The 17014-nt window shown below is 44.9% G+C and overlaps 1 protein-coding gene across 1 annotated transcript in view; it reads left to right on the top strand.

Annotated features, from left to right (window-relative positions):
• The window catches only part of LOC149281799 (ral guanine nucleotide dissociation stimulator-like), a 46086-nt gene extending 33099 nt beyond the window's left edge, over nt 1-12987 (top strand). Inside the window, exons 2-18 of the mRNA XM_089498946.1 lie at nt 1638-1649; nt 2603-2713; nt 4273-4466; nt 4593-4667; nt 5973-6166; nt 6464-6549; nt 6899-7114; nt 7199-7302; nt 7534-7618; nt 10026-10103; nt 10231-10350; nt 10527-10648; nt 11056-11151; nt 11438-11639; nt 11883-12113; nt 12339-12453; nt 12812-12987. Coding sequence (XP_089355072.1) covers nt 1638-1649; nt 2603-2713; nt 4273-4466; nt 4593-4667; nt 5973-6166; nt 6464-6549; nt 6899-7114; nt 7199-7302; nt 7534-7618; nt 10026-10103; nt 10231-10350; nt 10527-10648; nt 11056-11151; nt 11438-11639; nt 11883-12113; nt 12339-12453; nt 12812-12987 — 2217 coding nt within the window. The remainder of the gene's footprint in view (nt 1-1637; nt 1650-2602; nt 2714-4272; nt 4467-4592; nt 4668-5972; nt 6167-6463; nt 6550-6898; nt 7115-7198; nt 7303-7533; nt 7619-10025; nt 10104-10230; nt 10351-10526; nt 10649-11055; nt 11152-11437; nt 11640-11882; nt 12114-12338; nt 12454-12811) is intronic.
• Nucleotides 12988-17014: the final 4027 nt, after the last annotated feature.

Genomic DNA, 17014 nt, shown 5'->3' with positions numbered 1-17014 from the left:
AAATGCAGTCATCATCTATAACTAGGGGGTCAGCGGCTTGGATGGAATATAAGGAAACTTTGGTGAGAAAATAGTAGATAAGTAGAACAGCCTCCCAGCAGAAGTGGAAGAGGGTAATACAGTGAGGGGTATTAAACATGTATGGGATTGACATACGGCTCCTGAATCTAAGACGAGACCAACAACTAGTTAAGGTTTCAGTCTTTACAGCAGGAAAGATGGGCCAACCAGATGGGGCCGAATGGGGCCGACGCAGCTCCCTTTGCATAATGCTGGAAGGTTAACACGTTTCGCATTCATCTCTGCCTCCCGTACCGGGCGACATCAGCTGCTTTGCATGAAAAGCAAAGCAAACAAAACCACCCGGCTAGCATGTGATCGCCGACATGTCTGTAAGGTGTGGAGGCAGTCAGGGTGCTGCTGGGCAAACACGCAGGAATCCCCCCTCTGAACCACCTCTGCCCCGGCCCGCTCAGCCAGTGATTACCGTACTTGAAATTTTCTTACGTCTCTTTCTTTGTTTGGTTTCTTGGATGGAATGTAAGAAAGTTTTAATTTACAGAAAGAGTAGTGGATAAGTGGAACAGCCTCCCAGCAGAAGAGGTCGAGGGTAATACAGTGAGGGGATTAAACATGCATGGGATAGACATACGGCTCCTGAATCTAAGACGAGACCAACGACTGATTAAGGTTTGAGTCTTTATGGCAGGAGAAACGGGCAGACTAGATGGGGGCCGAATGGGGGCCGATCTGATAGCAGATTCTCTTGCCATCTTTTTGCAGTTTGTGTTTTTCCTCCCCTCCTCCTTTCCCCTTCCATCTGGTTCCTCTCCTGGTGAGATCTGGTGTTGGTGGTTGCAGGGGTTGTGGTCACTCCATAGTAACAGAATAAGTACTCGGGAAACACAACTGCATTAACCCTTTAAAGGTCCAGTGGGTCCGGGGACTTAAAAGGGTTAAAAATAAAGGTTTAACCTAAAAAAAAGTAGTTAAACTAAACATATTTAGGGACTGTTATACCAGCCGTGAACATTTAGACTCTCCCCCAATGAAGCGATCCTTTAAATCATTAACCCTTTAAAACCACTTTCCCCTTCTGCATTGTATGGCACTCATCTAAGGGGTTAATTCCCCTTACTCAGTAGTCCGTTTCTTAATCTCTGATTTTGTATTTGACTGAAGCCAAGCTGAGAACCCCTGCTTGAAAACAGGTGACTCGGTGAAGAGTCTCCTATTTAGGGATAATGGGGCCGTCAGTTGCTCGTCTCCGACGATAACGTCCAAGATGTTTTCTTGACATAAAGAGGGGGCTTAAGGATGTGCCGGGGGTCCGCGCATGGGCCACGAGCTCCATGACAGCGACGTGTGAAAGTGTTATTGGAATTCAGAGGGGGCGTAGAACGCGTCGGTTGTCATGGCCGCCGGTTTTCATTCATTATTATGTCAACATTAAGGAAAAAAAAAGGAAGTTTTGGGGGATTTCTTTACTGTGCGGTGATTTAACCCTTTAAAACCACGCAGTATTAGTGAATATACACAATGAACTTACCCATGATGCTCCCTGCCGGCTACACTGCCACCGATCCGAAAACACGAAGCTGTAATCTATAGGAGCAGAGAATTAGATGGAATGTAAGGAAGTTTTTTATGTTACTGAGAGGGTGATAGATAAGTGGAACAGCCGCCCAGCAGAAGTGGTAGAGGTTAAAACAGTGAGGCAACGGGCCAAATGGTTCTTATTGTCAAATTCTATGCTTCTAGCGTGGAGGAAGGGCACGAGCCGCACCCCAGAATAAACCCCTGGGTAATCGGGACGGTCGCCAAGAGATATCTCAACTCGATTTCAGTCTAGTCCCAAAGCCTTAGAATAATATGAGGCTTCATCTGCTCAATGTCTCACCTCGTCACACATCATTGGCTGCGGGGACACCCAACCCCAAGAGCTTACAATCTGGGTCTTGTAGTCTTGGGCTGAAAGGATTAAAAACAAATGCCAGCCATTGACGCCGCGAAGAGCAAATGCCCCAAAATGCCTTTTAATCCCGTAACAGATTTACGAGGTAATCTTATTTTGTTTATTATGTGATACGCCTTCAGGACCATCTGGCTGCCGACAGCTGATGGGGACGCGGCGCGCAGGGAGCCGCTATACGGGGGGCCGCGTATCGGATTACAGCATGTGACAGGATTACAGGCGGCGGCGTGGGGGGGGGGCTGGCGTTGGGGGGCTTTTAAACAGGACAGGCCCGTGTTGGGCAGGAGCGCTCCGACAGCTGCAAAGGATTTATTATATAATCACAGGACAAGACATACCTATTGTACAGCGCTGCGGAATATGATGGCGCTATAGGAAATAATAAGTAATAATAGACATATATGAACGGGAGAAAACATTAGGAATTGTAAATCCAATTTGTTTTTCTGAATAAATAAAAATAATAATAAAAAAATGTATTCTTTATTTTTTTTCCCCGCTTTAGATAATTGTATTTTTCTTTTTTAGCCCCAAAATAAATTTCCTTTTTTTTCCCCCCCATTATATTTTTAAGTTTATCTGTGAATAGTATGTATTAAATCGCCATTTGTTTTTTTGTTCCTCTAGAGCTCCACTCAGGAGATCGGAGAAGAGGTCTACGATGGAGTCGTCTATAGCATCTCGCTCCGTAAAGTGCAGCTGCACCACACCGCCAACAAGGGGCAGCGTTGGCTGGGGGTAAGCAGAGTTCCATCACCCATGGGCAATGTGGAAGGCGGGCTCGCCGGACCCCGGGATGCCACGGTGAGGAAGGCCGTTGTAGTAGACATTGGGGTGGTGGGAGGGTGAACGGGACCTGTGAACTAATGTGGCTCCTCCGGGGAGGTTGGCCGTTCTTTTTGTGGATGGTGCAGAACCTCAATGAACCGTCTGCTTCCCTGCTTTGTGCTCTTTGATGACCCCAAATGTGCTATCGCTCCTAAACTCCCTAAATCATGCATGTCGCTGAGGTTCCTGTGCTTTATTGTGACGCTTACACGCTTATCCCACGATTCCGTGTCCGTTGCCCGCCATTGTTCTCAGCTTTCTCCATTCATTAGAAGTCTCGTGACCATGCCTGGGAACTTGTGGGCTCCCTGGAGAGAGGAGAGAATTGGCCAGCCAGATGTAGACCCTTAACAGCCCCATCATGTTAGAGGTCTACAGTCTAATCATTTCTGGTTAGCCAAGAACTTCCAGGGGAAATGGACAGGGAGTGGGGGGGGGGGTATCAGGACCCCACTCCTGCGACCCGGTGGATCCGGGTATTGACCCGGAGAACCCGAGAAGTGGCGATTCTCCTGGAGTTCTCTCGACCAAACCCGATGAGTTCCCAGGTACGCTCATGATTACGAAGCTGTAACTTTTTTTTTTTGCATACGTACCAAGTTCTGACGGAACCCAGTCTGACCCCGGTGACCCCTTCGGACGGGGTCGGTTTATCTAATCAGCAGTGGTGCTTTATCTTAGTGGCAAAGTGGACATGGATCAGGGCTTCCCCGCTGTCTAGAAACACTTGGAATGTGACGGCGGAAATAAACCATTCAGCCCATCTGTATTTTTTGGTTCCTTTTCTTTTTTGGGGGGGGGAAGAAGGGTGATTTACATGGAAAATCTCCTCCCGGTGAAACCTGAGACAGTTCATACACTGGTTCACCTCCAGCCGGGACGATGAACAAAAACTTAAAAAAAAAAAGAAGGAAATTAAAACAAACTCTGGCTTGTGTAACTGAAGTTGTCTCCGTGTTATTTTTTACATAAGACAGAATCCATAGCATGGCCAGGGTGTGACGAGGAGGTGCGCGGGGCAGGAGGCTAAGCGGAGGTCAGCCAACTTCTTACATTAACAAACAGCCTCGTAAGACAGAATGCCGCGAGCCTACCTTCCCCCATGCTTGTCCCTCGAGACGCAGTTGAGTTTATAGAATCTAGAAACCGGAAGGGCAAGTGTTAGAGAAAAAAAAAAGCATACTCAGGAGAATAAGCAAGGAAAAAATCTATATTCAGACGGTTTTCGAATTCCTTTCCGACCCCGGGTAATATGGCGAAAAAAAGAATCCTGGTCTGATACTTTGTCACGGTGTCAACCAGGGTTTGTTGATGGTCTACAGCTTCCATCATGGTCCACGGCTCAACTTGGTCAAGATGTTGACGTCCAAGCTTTATCATGTCTCTCCGGCTTTTTTATGATGACTGCCATCGATTTTGTTGAGCTTCCTTGGTGGTAATGAGGCAACTTTTTTTCCCCTCATTTGTAGTATGAAAACGAGTCAACTTTGAGCTTGTATGAGACCTGCAAGGTGAGAACCATCAAGGCTGGGACCCTGGAGAAGTTGGTGGAATACCTGGTCTCCGCATTCAGAGGCAACGACTTCACTTACGTCACCATCTTCCTGTGCACATATAGAGCTTTTGCGACCACTAAGCAGGTTCTGGACCTTCTTCTCAACATGTGAGTTCCAGGTGTCACCTTTATCTGCCATAGCTTATGAGCACCTAAAAAAAAAACCTACATCTTAACACCCAATATAAAAATGTAAAAAAAAATAATAATTGATTACCTTTCCTTTCTCAAAAGGTTTGGACGGCTAAACCCCAAGCTGAATGGGGAACTCTCTCATGACACTATCGACGATCGGCTGGAACTGAAAAAGTAAGTTGAACCCATGGGTCTTACATTTGTATGAAGCGCGTGCGTGCCGACATTATGTTTATGGAAACAATTTAACCGTAAATAAATAAATCGGAACCATTTGTCCCATCTGGTCTGCCCCTTTTTTTTCTCTCTACTGTAAAAGGTTAAAGGCTTTAACGTTGAGGAATTTAAAGCTTGCGTTATATAAGACAGGCCAGAAAAAAATCATGTTTTTCTTCCTGGAATACAAAAAAAAATGATAAATCTGTCATCGTTATAGAGAAAGCCACCTCCTTTTGCCTATTTGACTGCTCTGTTGCAAGCGTAATTAAAAGCATATCTTTAGGAGAAACAGAATGTTCTAGAAATCAGAGATGAACGTTATTCTGCCTTCTGGAATGGTTCCTGCCGAGGTTCCTGATGGCCTCCGGCGATCAAGAGGCTCGACAGTTGTCCTTTTTTATATTTATTTTTTTTGCAATGTGCCCCAGATGGTCAGTTTCCAAAAAAAATCTGCCAGCAGAGGGAATTGCCGAGTCGGACGTTGACCCTTAACAGTCTTGTTAGAGGTTTACAGTCTAATCTTGTCTGGTTACCCAAGAATACCTACAGGCTTGGGCTTGTTCATTTAATTGCCGGAAGATTTACACACGAGGTTAATCCTCCGGCATTAACAAATTACAACAAGGAGGGCAGTTAGCCCAAAATGTATTATTGTTATTGGTGCGTGCGTTTTTTTGCTTGCTCTGGTGGCCACGCTGGCTCCTCTAGATGCTTAATATTTCAGCATTATCATACCATTTACCGTATATCAAACTGCCTTCTTTGCCCTTCTTATTCCCCAATATGAAGATAAATACATACCAACAGAGCCGGCTTTAGGTGTTCTGGCGCCCTGTGTGGACTACTCCTCTGGCGCCCCCCCTCCCAAAAAAAGAAAGGGAAATAATCTTGTCACAAAACTCCCCTTTCTCACTATCTATCCCATCTCCCCCTTTATCGCTATCTACCACCTCTGCCCCTTCTCACTGCCTTCCCCCCTCTGCCCCATCTCTTCATGAGCAACCGCTCAGCGCCCCTGCCCGGGACTTAAATTAAAACATTGTTGTTTTTTTTGTTGTTTGTAGGATGTTAAATAAAGTTTAAAAAAACAAACAAAAAACCCCGATGTTTTAATTTAAGTCCCGGGCAGGCGCCCCTGTTGCCATGGCGCCCTGTGCGGTCGCACACCCCTAAGGCCGGCCCTGCATACCAAGTACAAATATGCACAAATGCCCTTAGTGTGTTGAAGGTGGTGGCTCACTCTTCTGTTTCCCCGCGTAGCACCATCTCGTCCATCTTGGGTGCCTGGCTCGATCAATACTCCGAGGATTTCCGTCAGGCCCCGGATTACGTCTGTCTGAAGCAGCTCATCGCTTATGTGCGGTACAACATCCCCGGCTCAGACTTGGAGCGAAGAGCTCGCAATTTATTGGCGCAGTTCCAGAGCCAGCACCTCATAGGGACCGATCAGAATGGTGAGTTGTAAACTTTGGACTCGAACGTGGGAAGGGGAAATTTGAGGAACTTCCATAACGTCTAGAGAATTCAAAATGGCCTCCTTGTTAGTCGTGCACTTAAAGAAACATAACACATCTGCCAGCTCTGTTAGCCTCATGTTTCTCAGCCATCTATTGACTTTATATCGATAACTATTGATACCAAGGCCCAATTTTTTTGCCCATTCTGGGACTGATCATTACCCCTGATGTTTTTATGGTTTTATTTTTTTTTTGCAGTTGTGGACCATTCGAGCTGCACTTTACGGCTGATAGAAGAAAACTCTCTCTTGGAAGGAAAGCCCGATTTCCTCTCCTTCCGGAAGGATATGCTGGCCGAACAATTTACAGTTATGGACGCTGTAAGTGCTCACTTCCTGTCCTACTTCAATTATTTCCCCCACATTGTTATTCTTTCTTCACCATTCCTCCCTTCTGCTGCAAGTTCATTCGGATCTCTCTTTTTACATCTCAGTCCTTTTATAACATATCTTGGAACACATTAAAGTAGATCAAGGAGAACTTCCCCACCCCAATATTGTAGTCCGCATGTTCATTGTAATGGTGTTAATATATTACAATACCCAATATATTTTTGCGTCTAGGAGGGAGGCTATAGATTTTTGTTCTTAAGATGTCCCCCTTAGGCTTCTGTACTGAGAAGATGGTGGCTTTTTATTCATTGCTAACATGGTTGGTGTTCTACTGTAGGACCTTTTCAAGAAAGTGGTACCTTACCACTGCCTGGGTTGTATCTGGTCCCAAAGAGACAAAAAGGGCAAGGAACACTTGGCTCCGACGATCAGGGCCACCGTTTCGCAGTTCAACAGGGTCACCAACTGCGTGATCTTCACGTGCCTGAACGACCGATCTCTGAAGCCCCAGCAGAGAGCCAAAGTGTTGGAGCGCTGGATAGACGTGGCGAGGGTACGTGTAACCATAACTATTCTCTCCCGTTTTACCATCCGTTATAATGGAGTCGAGGTTTATTTTATACTTCCTTGCCCGCAGGAGTGTCGCATTCTCAAGAACTTCTCATCCTTACGGGCCATTTTGTCCGCTCTTCAATGTAATGCTATCCATCGCCTGAAGAAGACATGGGATGAGGTGTCCAGGTAAGGTCAACCCCTTAAAAAAAAAAAAAGACATCCTAGGGTTATTTGGTTTTGCCCATAGATTGTCACCATGGAGCAAAGTTATTCTAATGATTATTACTGCTAATGTGGCTGATGACCCAAAACTGTGTGGCCGATCTTGGTCAACACAGTATTTGCCATACTTGCATAATCACATGTCTTCAATCTTGAAGAAGAAAAACAACCCAAACTCTGTTCTCTTTGGTACAGGGAGAGCTTCCGCACATTCATGGAACTTTCTGAAATATTTTCTGACGAAAATAACCACTCGGTTAGCCGAGAACTGTTGATTAAGGTAAGAGCGTGTGTACGTTGTGTAGGGTTTATGCATATTTTTACATTTAAATGATTAGTAGAACTATTTCTGGGTTCAAAACGCTTACTTCTGGGTTTGGTTATTCATCGGTACGGGGAACTACGTTTCTAATGTCGCATTTATTACATCCAGCACCACCTTTACATGACCCCACAGTTCTTTAAAGACGCCACTTTTTTGACATCAGTTTAAAGAGCCCGTTATCTGATCTCTACATGGTTTAAATGTCTTCCAGACACGCACAAAAGGCCTTTTCTCCCTTTCAAAGAGCTAAATATCGCACTCTTGCCTCCTTGAGCTGTGTTTCTCTTTCTCCCTCCCCAGTAAGATGTCCTCTGCACCAGACAGATAGGGCGTTACATAAGCATTTTGCAACCCCCTGTGTTTCAGCCTGATATGTTTTCTTTGTATGTGCTTAGTAGATCTTCCCCCCTCCTGTCTGTGTCACCCCTGTTATCAGAGAAGGGATTCCCTGATTCACACCCTTCAGCAAACACCCGGCCAAGTTCATGCTCAATGTGTCAGACTGGGCGTCATCCCGATGAGTACTATGTGTGTAGGAGTGTAGAGGGATTCCCTTCTCTTATCTCGAATTCCAGCTACAGACCAGCACAAACGGGTCAACTCCCAGTCCCCATCTACATGTTTTCGTTCTCATTTTTTTTGCCGGTGTATGTCGAGTGGAACCTGCCATGTGTATATATTACGGCTTACAAAAGTATCCGTCTATTTCCATAATGTCTTTGCTATTGGCGTCATCCAAAAGTGCACCAGTTGGATTCCTTTCCGCACCTATTATAATGTTGTCTTCCAGCCGCACGCCGCCCCGGGGCAAATTGGTGGTTGTATGTACGAGAAATGTTTGTTAGAGACATTCCATTTCCGTTAACAATAAAGTCTTATGCCAGCCTATGTCTTCCGGGCATTTGTAAATACCTCCTTGCTTATTCCTGCGCTTGCAGCAGGGCAGGGGTGCGTCTTGACTTCCAGATCTCGTCCTGACTGCGATTGCTCATCCATAGTTGGAATATCAGAGCAGGGAAGTTCCTTGAGATGGCATCGATGTGGGAGGCAGTGACACCTCCATGCAGCTTATGCTCATTCTGCATACGTTCCAGAGCTGTTCTATGAGTTATTTCTGTCTAAAGATAGGTGGGCGGCTGCAGGGCGAACCAGCCTTGTATCTTGCAAACGTGCACGTGTTCTGGAGATGGTTGTGTTCCGGAGATGGTTGTGTTCTGTAAGGAGGTTGTGTTCTGGAGATGGTTGTGTTCTGGAGATGGTTGTGTTCTGGAGATGGTTGTGTTCCGGAGATGGTTGTGTTCCGGAGATGGTTGTGTTCCGGAGATGGTTGTGTTCCGGAGATGGTTGTGTTCTGGAGGAGGTGGTGTTCTGGAGGAAGTGGTGTTCTGGAGGAGGTTGTGTTCTGGAGATGGTTGTGTTCTGGAGATGGTTGTGTTCTGGAGGAGGTGGTGTTCTGGAGGAGGTGGTGTTCTGGAGGAGGTTGTGTTCTGGAGATGGTTGTGTTCTGGAGGAGGTGGTGTTCTGGAGGAGGTGGTGTTCTGGAGATGGTGGTGTTCTGGAGGAGGTGGTGTTCTGGAGATGGTTGTGTTCTGGAGGAGGTTGTGTTCTGGAGATGGTTGTGTTCTGGAGGAGGTGGTGTTCTGGAGATGGTTGTGTTCTGGAGGAGGTGGTGTTCTGGAGGAGGGGGTGTTCTGGAGGAGGGGGTGTTCTGGAGGAGGTTGTGTTCTGGAGATGGTTGTGTTCTGCATTGCCTGATATAAATCTCCTTAATAATCCACCATAACTGGACACCGATATCATTATAACCCAACAAGGGAATCTAAACACACATGGGATAGGCACATATCCACAGGCAGCCATATTTACAGGCCCTTAAAGGGACATATTTGTAAAGTTAGTAGTTATAGTGACCATGCACGGTCACCTTTTAATGCGTTATATCTTCTAGTGTACATTTTCTATAGAATGTAAGAAATGTACTGAAAAGAAAATTAAAAATCTCTGTTTTCTCTATGAAATGTTCCACAAACAGATATGTAATGAGATTAGAAAGCAGACAGAGCGCAGCAAGGTAAACAAAGGCTTTGGAAAACCTATTTTATTACCCCCCCCCCCCCATAATTTTACTATGTGCCGCACACATGGTGCCACTCATACAGTTGGGAGAGATTTAGAAAACGCACAGTGATGCTTTACTGCTGCTGAAAAATGGTCAGTAGATATACCGCAGTGTGCCAGTGCACCTTCCTATAGGGAGCTGATAAAGGCAGGCTGGGCAACGGATAAAGCGGAATGAAAGCTTTGGGGTGATATATGTCGCAGGTATTATATTTAACATATACCATTTCTACTTGCGTTTCAGGAAGGGACTTCCAAGTTTGCAACGCTTGATATTAACCCTAAAAGGGCACAGAAGAGACAGCAGCAGCAGAGAGAAATGGTAGGAGTTAAGAATATACAAGACCGCCGCAGTAAAAGAATGTATGCACGTGTGTGCGTGTTAGGCGTGTGAGCGCCCTCTATTGCTCATTGAGAGAATTGCTCAGGGTTTCCTCTTCTCTACGCAGGGTGTAATGCAAGGCACCATTCCTTACCTGGGTACCTTCCTGACAGACCTGGTGATGCTGGACACAGCCATGAAGGATTATTTGGAGGGAGGACTCATCAATTTTGAGAAGAGACGGAAGGTGAGTGATTTAAGCTGTTAAATTTCACTTTAGTCTTTTTTCCTTTTGACCTTTTTTTAAAAAAAATTGTATTTAAATAAATCAGCAGGGGGAGGGGGGTAAGAGCCAAATCCAGCTCTTATATGACAAGTCGGTCAATCAGAATTCATATGTGCCCATTTGTCTTTTCCTGGCAGGAGTTTGAAGTAATTGCCCAAATAAAATTGCTGCAGTCAGCTTGTAACAACTACAGCTTCCTCCCGGATGAATCCTTCGTCGAGTGGTTTCAAAATATGGAACGACTAACTGAGGGAGAAAGGTGAGTCACACCTATAAATTAGTTTATATTAGCATATGTAAATAAACAATAATCTATAGACATGTCGTAAAGGTAATTATGGTTTTCAGCTGGGGGAAGTAATTCTGCGTGGCATTCCTCACTTCCTGTTGTATGTGCCAGCAACTTCCTGTTTAGTATTCTTCCTCGAAGTGCTCTTGAGAGCAAATGCAAAGGAGGAGATTTTTCCATGCAATGAAATATCTCTATGCCTTAGCTCGGGGCAATTTCTCACGCGTCTTAGCTGTATTTCAAATCGAAAATAATGCAATTCTAGACGGGTGGGTTATCTGGTCAAATCCAGAACGGCGGCAAAGGATGTTATGGCTTCTCACTTATAGTTTAATTAAGATACTTATTGTAACCTAACATAATCTATTGTGTTACAGTTACAGCCTGTCCTGTGAAATCGAGCCTTTGTTGGACCCTGCCAGCAACACATTGAAAGCCAAGAAGAACACCGGCATCATCAAAAGATGGAGCGAGTAGGTGTCCCCAATATGCTTCTCTAGGTGTCTTCTCTTGGTAGACCTCACCCTCAGCTCTAATTCCAATCCATTTAAAGTCATTTAAACCTCAGCGAATTGATATTAATGTAGTGTTGGGTAGGATTTGGGGGTTGAAGTCCTTCACAAATAGTCCACCATCTCTCAAATGGTAGGTGGTCAAGTGAGATTAGGAGTCTAGTCTCCTACAAGAAGAACAAGGCTGTATTGATTAGAATACAAAGTCTTTAATCAATTTTGGTGTTTTTTTTTCTGTCTCTTGTAGTAGACAACCGGCCAACTCGGAGCCTTGTACCAGTGTCAGCTCCCATTCCAAGTCCTTTGACCAGCTCAGGTGCAGTCTGCACTTTTGTGGAAGCGAAGCACCAGACTCTCTCAGCGTGACCTCCGCTGGCTCAAGCAGCTCAGACGTGGAGGAAATCAACATCAGCATTGTCCCAGACTCCCCGGATTGTCAAGAAAAGAAGGTACAAGAGGAACCGGCTTGTTCATCGCCGGCAAAGCCCACAGAACACTGCGTTCCCAAGGGGGTCAGTTTCTGCTCCCTGTGCTTTCATGTGTGGACGGGATAAATAAAAGGAGTGGGCTTTTCTAGACAAACATAGAGTTATAGTTTATATGTTTAGAGGTGGACTTCTCCACTGTTTTGTCTACTTATGTCTACTTTATTGTCTGTCCTAAACTTGACCATCTCGTTAATTTCTCTCCAGTTTTGGGAGTCAACCTCAGTCTCCTCTTTGGACACTTCTGGAATCGGCTCAGCCTCTAGTAGCATGACCTCAACCCCTGTTTCAGCCTCGCGGGCTCACAAACGCTCTGTGTCCGGTATATCCAACTACTCCTCCATGTCCCTTCCGCTCTACAACCAGCAGATAGACGACTGCTGTATTATCCGCGTCAGCTTAGATGTGGACAATGGAAACCTGTACAAGAGCATTATGGTGAGTGGATATCCAAGACCTTCCTGGCTTCCAGTGGAACATTCTAATAAATAAAAAGAAAAATTAATATAATTAATACATTCAATAAAACCCACATAGGACACAGATGGAACCTGTGCTGTCCATCTGCGATCCCACACACTTTAGCTGTCCCAGATTTTTGGCACCCATGAGAAGATTGTATGTGTTAAAGTGTTATTCTGACCCTTTTTCATCCCTTCTTAGGTGACGAGCCAGGACAAGACCCCAGCTGTTATCAGGAAAGCGATGGCTAAGCACAACTTGGATGGAGAACGTCCAGAGGATTATGAACTTGTTCAAAAAATGTCTGAAGAAAAAGGTGTGTGTCTGACTAGTTGAGTCTGTACCCCAAATGTAAACCCTTTCAACAAGACCTTATAGGTTAAGGTTGTGTTTGAATAAGCAAGGGGCGGACCAGTCTAACCACTTGTCTGCATGATTTCTCTGTGAGAGAGGGAGGGAGAGAGAGCGAGAAAGAGATGGAGTAAGAAGAGCTTTGTTTAAGATGGGACAGTGTGTGGGAGAACAAGATAGTAGTCTGTAGTGGATGGGGAGAGAGATCAGAGCGGCCATTGGTGGATTGCAGTTTAGGGAGTAGAACATTCAATATGATTCACTTACTTGAAATCTCAACCATATTGATATTTTTTTATTATATATTTTCTTTGCCTCCTCAGAATTAAAGATCCCCAGCAACGCCAACGTGTTTTATGCCATGAACTCAGGCGCCAACTATGACTTTGTACTGAAGAAACGCGGCTACTCCAATGCAGTCAAGATAAAACATGGCTCGAGCTCCACCTTGCCGCGCATGAAGCAGAAAGGACTTAAGATTGCCAAGGGCATCTTCTAACCGACCTGATGCATCCCCGACAAGCTCCCTGTATCTTTAACGGGAGATAGCACTTACGACTCTTACGACTCCACTTTACGGCAAAATTGGCCGTGCAATGGTCAAGACCACCATGACCATCAGACCACCATGGCCGTCAGACCACCATGAACATCAGACCACCATGAACATCAGACCACCATGACCAGAGAACTGTCCCACTGTCTCCTTCCTTTAACTGTGAAGAAAGAGCAAGCCAAAAAAAAAAAAAGAGGTTGCCAGTCTTCTACCCAAAATGGAGTTATTGTGTGCTGCCGTGCAACCGTCAAGACCACCATGGCCGTCAGACCACCATGGCCGTCAGACCACAATGACCAGAGAACTGTCCCACTGTCTTCTTTCTTTAACTGTGAAGAAAGAGCAAGCCAAAAAAAAAAAAAAAAAGAGGTTGCCAGTCTTCTACCAAAAATGGAATTATTGTGTGCTGCCGTGCAACCGTCAAGACCACCATGACCATCAGACCACCATAGCCATCAGACCAGCATGACCACAGAACTGTCCCACTGTCTTCTTCCTTAAACTGTGAAGAAAGAGCAAGCCAAAAAAAAACAAAAAACGAGGAGGTTGCCAGTCTTCTACCAAAAATTGAATTATTGTGTGCTGCCGTGCAACCGTCAAGACCACCATGACCATCAGACCACCATGACCATCAGACCACCATGACCATCAGACCACCAAGGCCATCAGACCACCAAGGCCATCAGACCACCATGGCCATCAGACCACCATGGCCATCAGACCACCATGACCATCAGACCACCATGACCATCAGACCACCAAGGCCGTCAGACCACCATGGCTGTCAGACCACCATGTCCATCAGACCACCATGTCCATCAGACCACCATGGCCATCAGACCACCATGTCCATCAGACCACCATGTCCATCAGACCACCATGTCCATCAGACCACCATGTCCATCAGACCACCATGGCCATCAGACCACCATGGCCATCAGACCACCATGACCAGAGAACTGTCCCACTGTCTTCTTCCTTAAACTGTGAAGAAAGAGCAAGCCAAAAAAACAAAAAAAAAACGAGGAGGAGGTTGCCAGTCTTCTACCAAAAATTGAATTATTGTGTGCTGCCGTGCAACCGTCAAGACCACCAAGGCCATCAGACTACCATGGCCATCAGACCACCATGACCATGTCTCCTTCCTTTAACTGTGAAGAAAGAGCAAGGCACAAAAAAAAAAATTGAATTATTGTGTGCTGCCAATATAAGACCACCAATGCCCTAGCAAGCAGGACCCAGAAATCGCCTCCATGCCGCGCATGAAGCAGAAAGGACTTAAGATTGCCAAGGGCATCTTCTAACCGACCTGATGCATCCCCAACAAGCTCCCTGTATCTTTAACGGGAGATAGATCTTACGACTCCACTTTACGGCAAAATTGGCCGTGCAACCGTCAAGACCACCATGGCCATCAGACCACCATGACCAGAGAACTGTCCCACTGTCTTCTTTCTTTAACTGTGAAGAAAGAGCAAGCCAAAAAAAAACAAAAAAAAAAACGAGGAGGTTGCCAGTCTTCTACCAAAAATGGAATTATTGTGTGCTGCCGTGCAACCATCAAGACCACCATGGCCATCAGACCACCATGGCCATCAAACCACCAAGGCCATCAAACCACCAAGGCCATCAGACCACCATGGCCGTCAGACCGCCATGACCATCAGACCGCCATGACCATCAGACCACCATGACCATCAGACCCCCATGGCCATCAGACCGCCATGGCCATCAGACCGCCATGGCCATCAGACCGCCATGACCATCAGACCGCCATGACCATCAGATCCCCATGATCATCAGACCACCATGGACATCAGACCACCATGGACATCAGACCACCATGACCAGAGAACTGTCCCACTGTCTCCTTCCTTTAATTGTGAAGAAAGAGCAAGCCAAAAAAAAACAAAAAACGAGGAGGTTGCCAGTCTTCTACCAAAAACGGAATTATTGTGTGCTGCCAATATAAGACCAACAATGCCCCCCCACCCTAGCAAGCAGGACCCAGAAATCGCCTCCATGCCGTAGGTGCCTTCAAGAGAAGGGGTTGAGAAGATTCTGCTAGAGGGCTGTGAAGAATGACGGTTGGGCCGTTCCAGTGGATCAGTATTAATATAAGATGAGAACAGAACAAACCCAGGGAGGGTTTTGCGCTCGGAGATTCGGACAACATTCTAATCCGTACGTCTCTTTTGGCTATGAGAAAGGACTCAGATTTTAATGGCTTTGGAGTCGTATCGTAGAACGATGAGCCGCTTTCCCTCTCAACGGGTCACTGCTTCCATCTCTTCCCTGTGGAGACATTACTTGATGACGTTTTATAGTTTACTATGGATATTTTAAGCACTTTAAAAAAAAAAAAAAAAAATGTTACAAAAAAAAACTATTATTATTATTGATAAAGAATCCTTACAGAGATGGAGTTGTTGCATTTCGTCTGCGTCTGTAAACCTCTTTATTACTGCAGGGTTTATAATATAAGCCATGCTTTTTCTTAAAACCCGGAGAAAGTGGGACTTTGGTTCAATCTCAACCGATCCAGCATTTCAAAACACACCAAAGATGAAGCTCCGCAACATTGACCACATAGTAAAAAAAAAAAAAACTCTCTTTAATTTTTATTTTTGCAACAAACCACAAAAACAAAAAAAAAATGGTGTAACTTTCCCCCATCGGGCTGAATAAGTGTTACAATTTACAGTCAAAATGTACATTCATACAACTTTTTTCTTTCTTATGTAAATATTCTAATATTTATTTTTTTGCCATTACAAAAAAAAAAAATTTGGGGCCAAATCAATGTTTTTAGCTACTTTCCGGCAGTGGCTCCGAGTGCAGGCTATGAAATCGGTCAGACCAGTGAAAAAGGTTTTTTTTAATGTGTATAAAATGAATATTTTTTGTAACTTTTTTATCTTTATAAATATTTATTGGTTGTAAATAGATGCTAGAAAAATTATACATTGAGTATTGTTACCTATTTTTCTTTGATTTTTTTTTTGTTTACTGTAAATAGCGTGAAAATGTGGCAAACCCCCCCCTTGCCCCCCACCCCCTATCCATTACCCAATGTAATCACTTTAGCACCATAACGGCTTTGTAATTGATCTCAGTGTTTTTTGGGGGCAATTGTGGTGCTAAAATGATTAAACATATTTTTTTTATTTTTATGACACGCTAGCACGGCAGCAAGCGAAAGACTCCTATTGGTTCTTTTAAGTGCGTGCCGCGTCTTAAAAGCGTTTGGTTGGAATGTTTACATTTGGTTTTATTTTCCAATTACATAGAAAAAGAAACATTTTTTTTTTATTTCTAATTGTCTTTCAATAACGTGGAAGGATGATCTGCTGGTGATTAAGGAACTGAATCATATGCATTTCGAAATGGGGCATTTAACCGCTAGGTTATGTATCTCGCTGCTGATACAGGATCTACGGGGGTCGGGCTGCAATTCTCATAAAAGCCTTGGCTGAGGATGGTGGGAATTGCAGTCCATCAAAGCAGGAGTACCAGAAGATGCCTTATCCCTGTTACTGAGTGATTGAGTTTGCTGCGGATAACCAACCTGTTATAACAGAGACCCACCACTAGGGGCATCAGTTGTCCATTTCAATGATAGAGAGGTCCTATGCCAAGCATCTAGGGTTCTGTCTGCTATATGTATAAGAGGGTCTTTAATGGACCCCTTAATAATATATTTAAACAGCATTGGGTTAACCCATGCATAGCTGGCCAGAGAAGATATAGGTATGGTCACAGAGGAACCAAGGAGTTCTCTGAGATCCATAATGCATATTGCCTCTATAACACGCGCCTTAACGCTCCTCTCCTCGATTCCTTAAACCATTTATATTTTTTAGAAAGGTGGGCACAAATACCCTTAACGCCTCTCGAGCGCGGTTCGGAAGAGGGCAAACCTTACAGTTTACGTGGAATTGCATTTGCAACCTGTTTACCTGCCATTATC

Source organism: Sceloporus occidentalis, unplaced genomic scaffold, assembly GCF_023333645.1.
Source record: "Sceloporus occidentalis isolate IW3139 unplaced genomic scaffold, rSceOcc1.0.p SCAF_127, whole genome shotgun sequence".
NCBI classification, from domain to species: Eukaryota; Metazoa; Chordata; class Lepidosauria; order Squamata; family Phrynosomatidae; genus Sceloporus; species Sceloporus occidentalis.
Note: the sequence above shows the minus strand (reverse complement) of the source record. Positions and strands in the feature narration are given on the sequence as shown.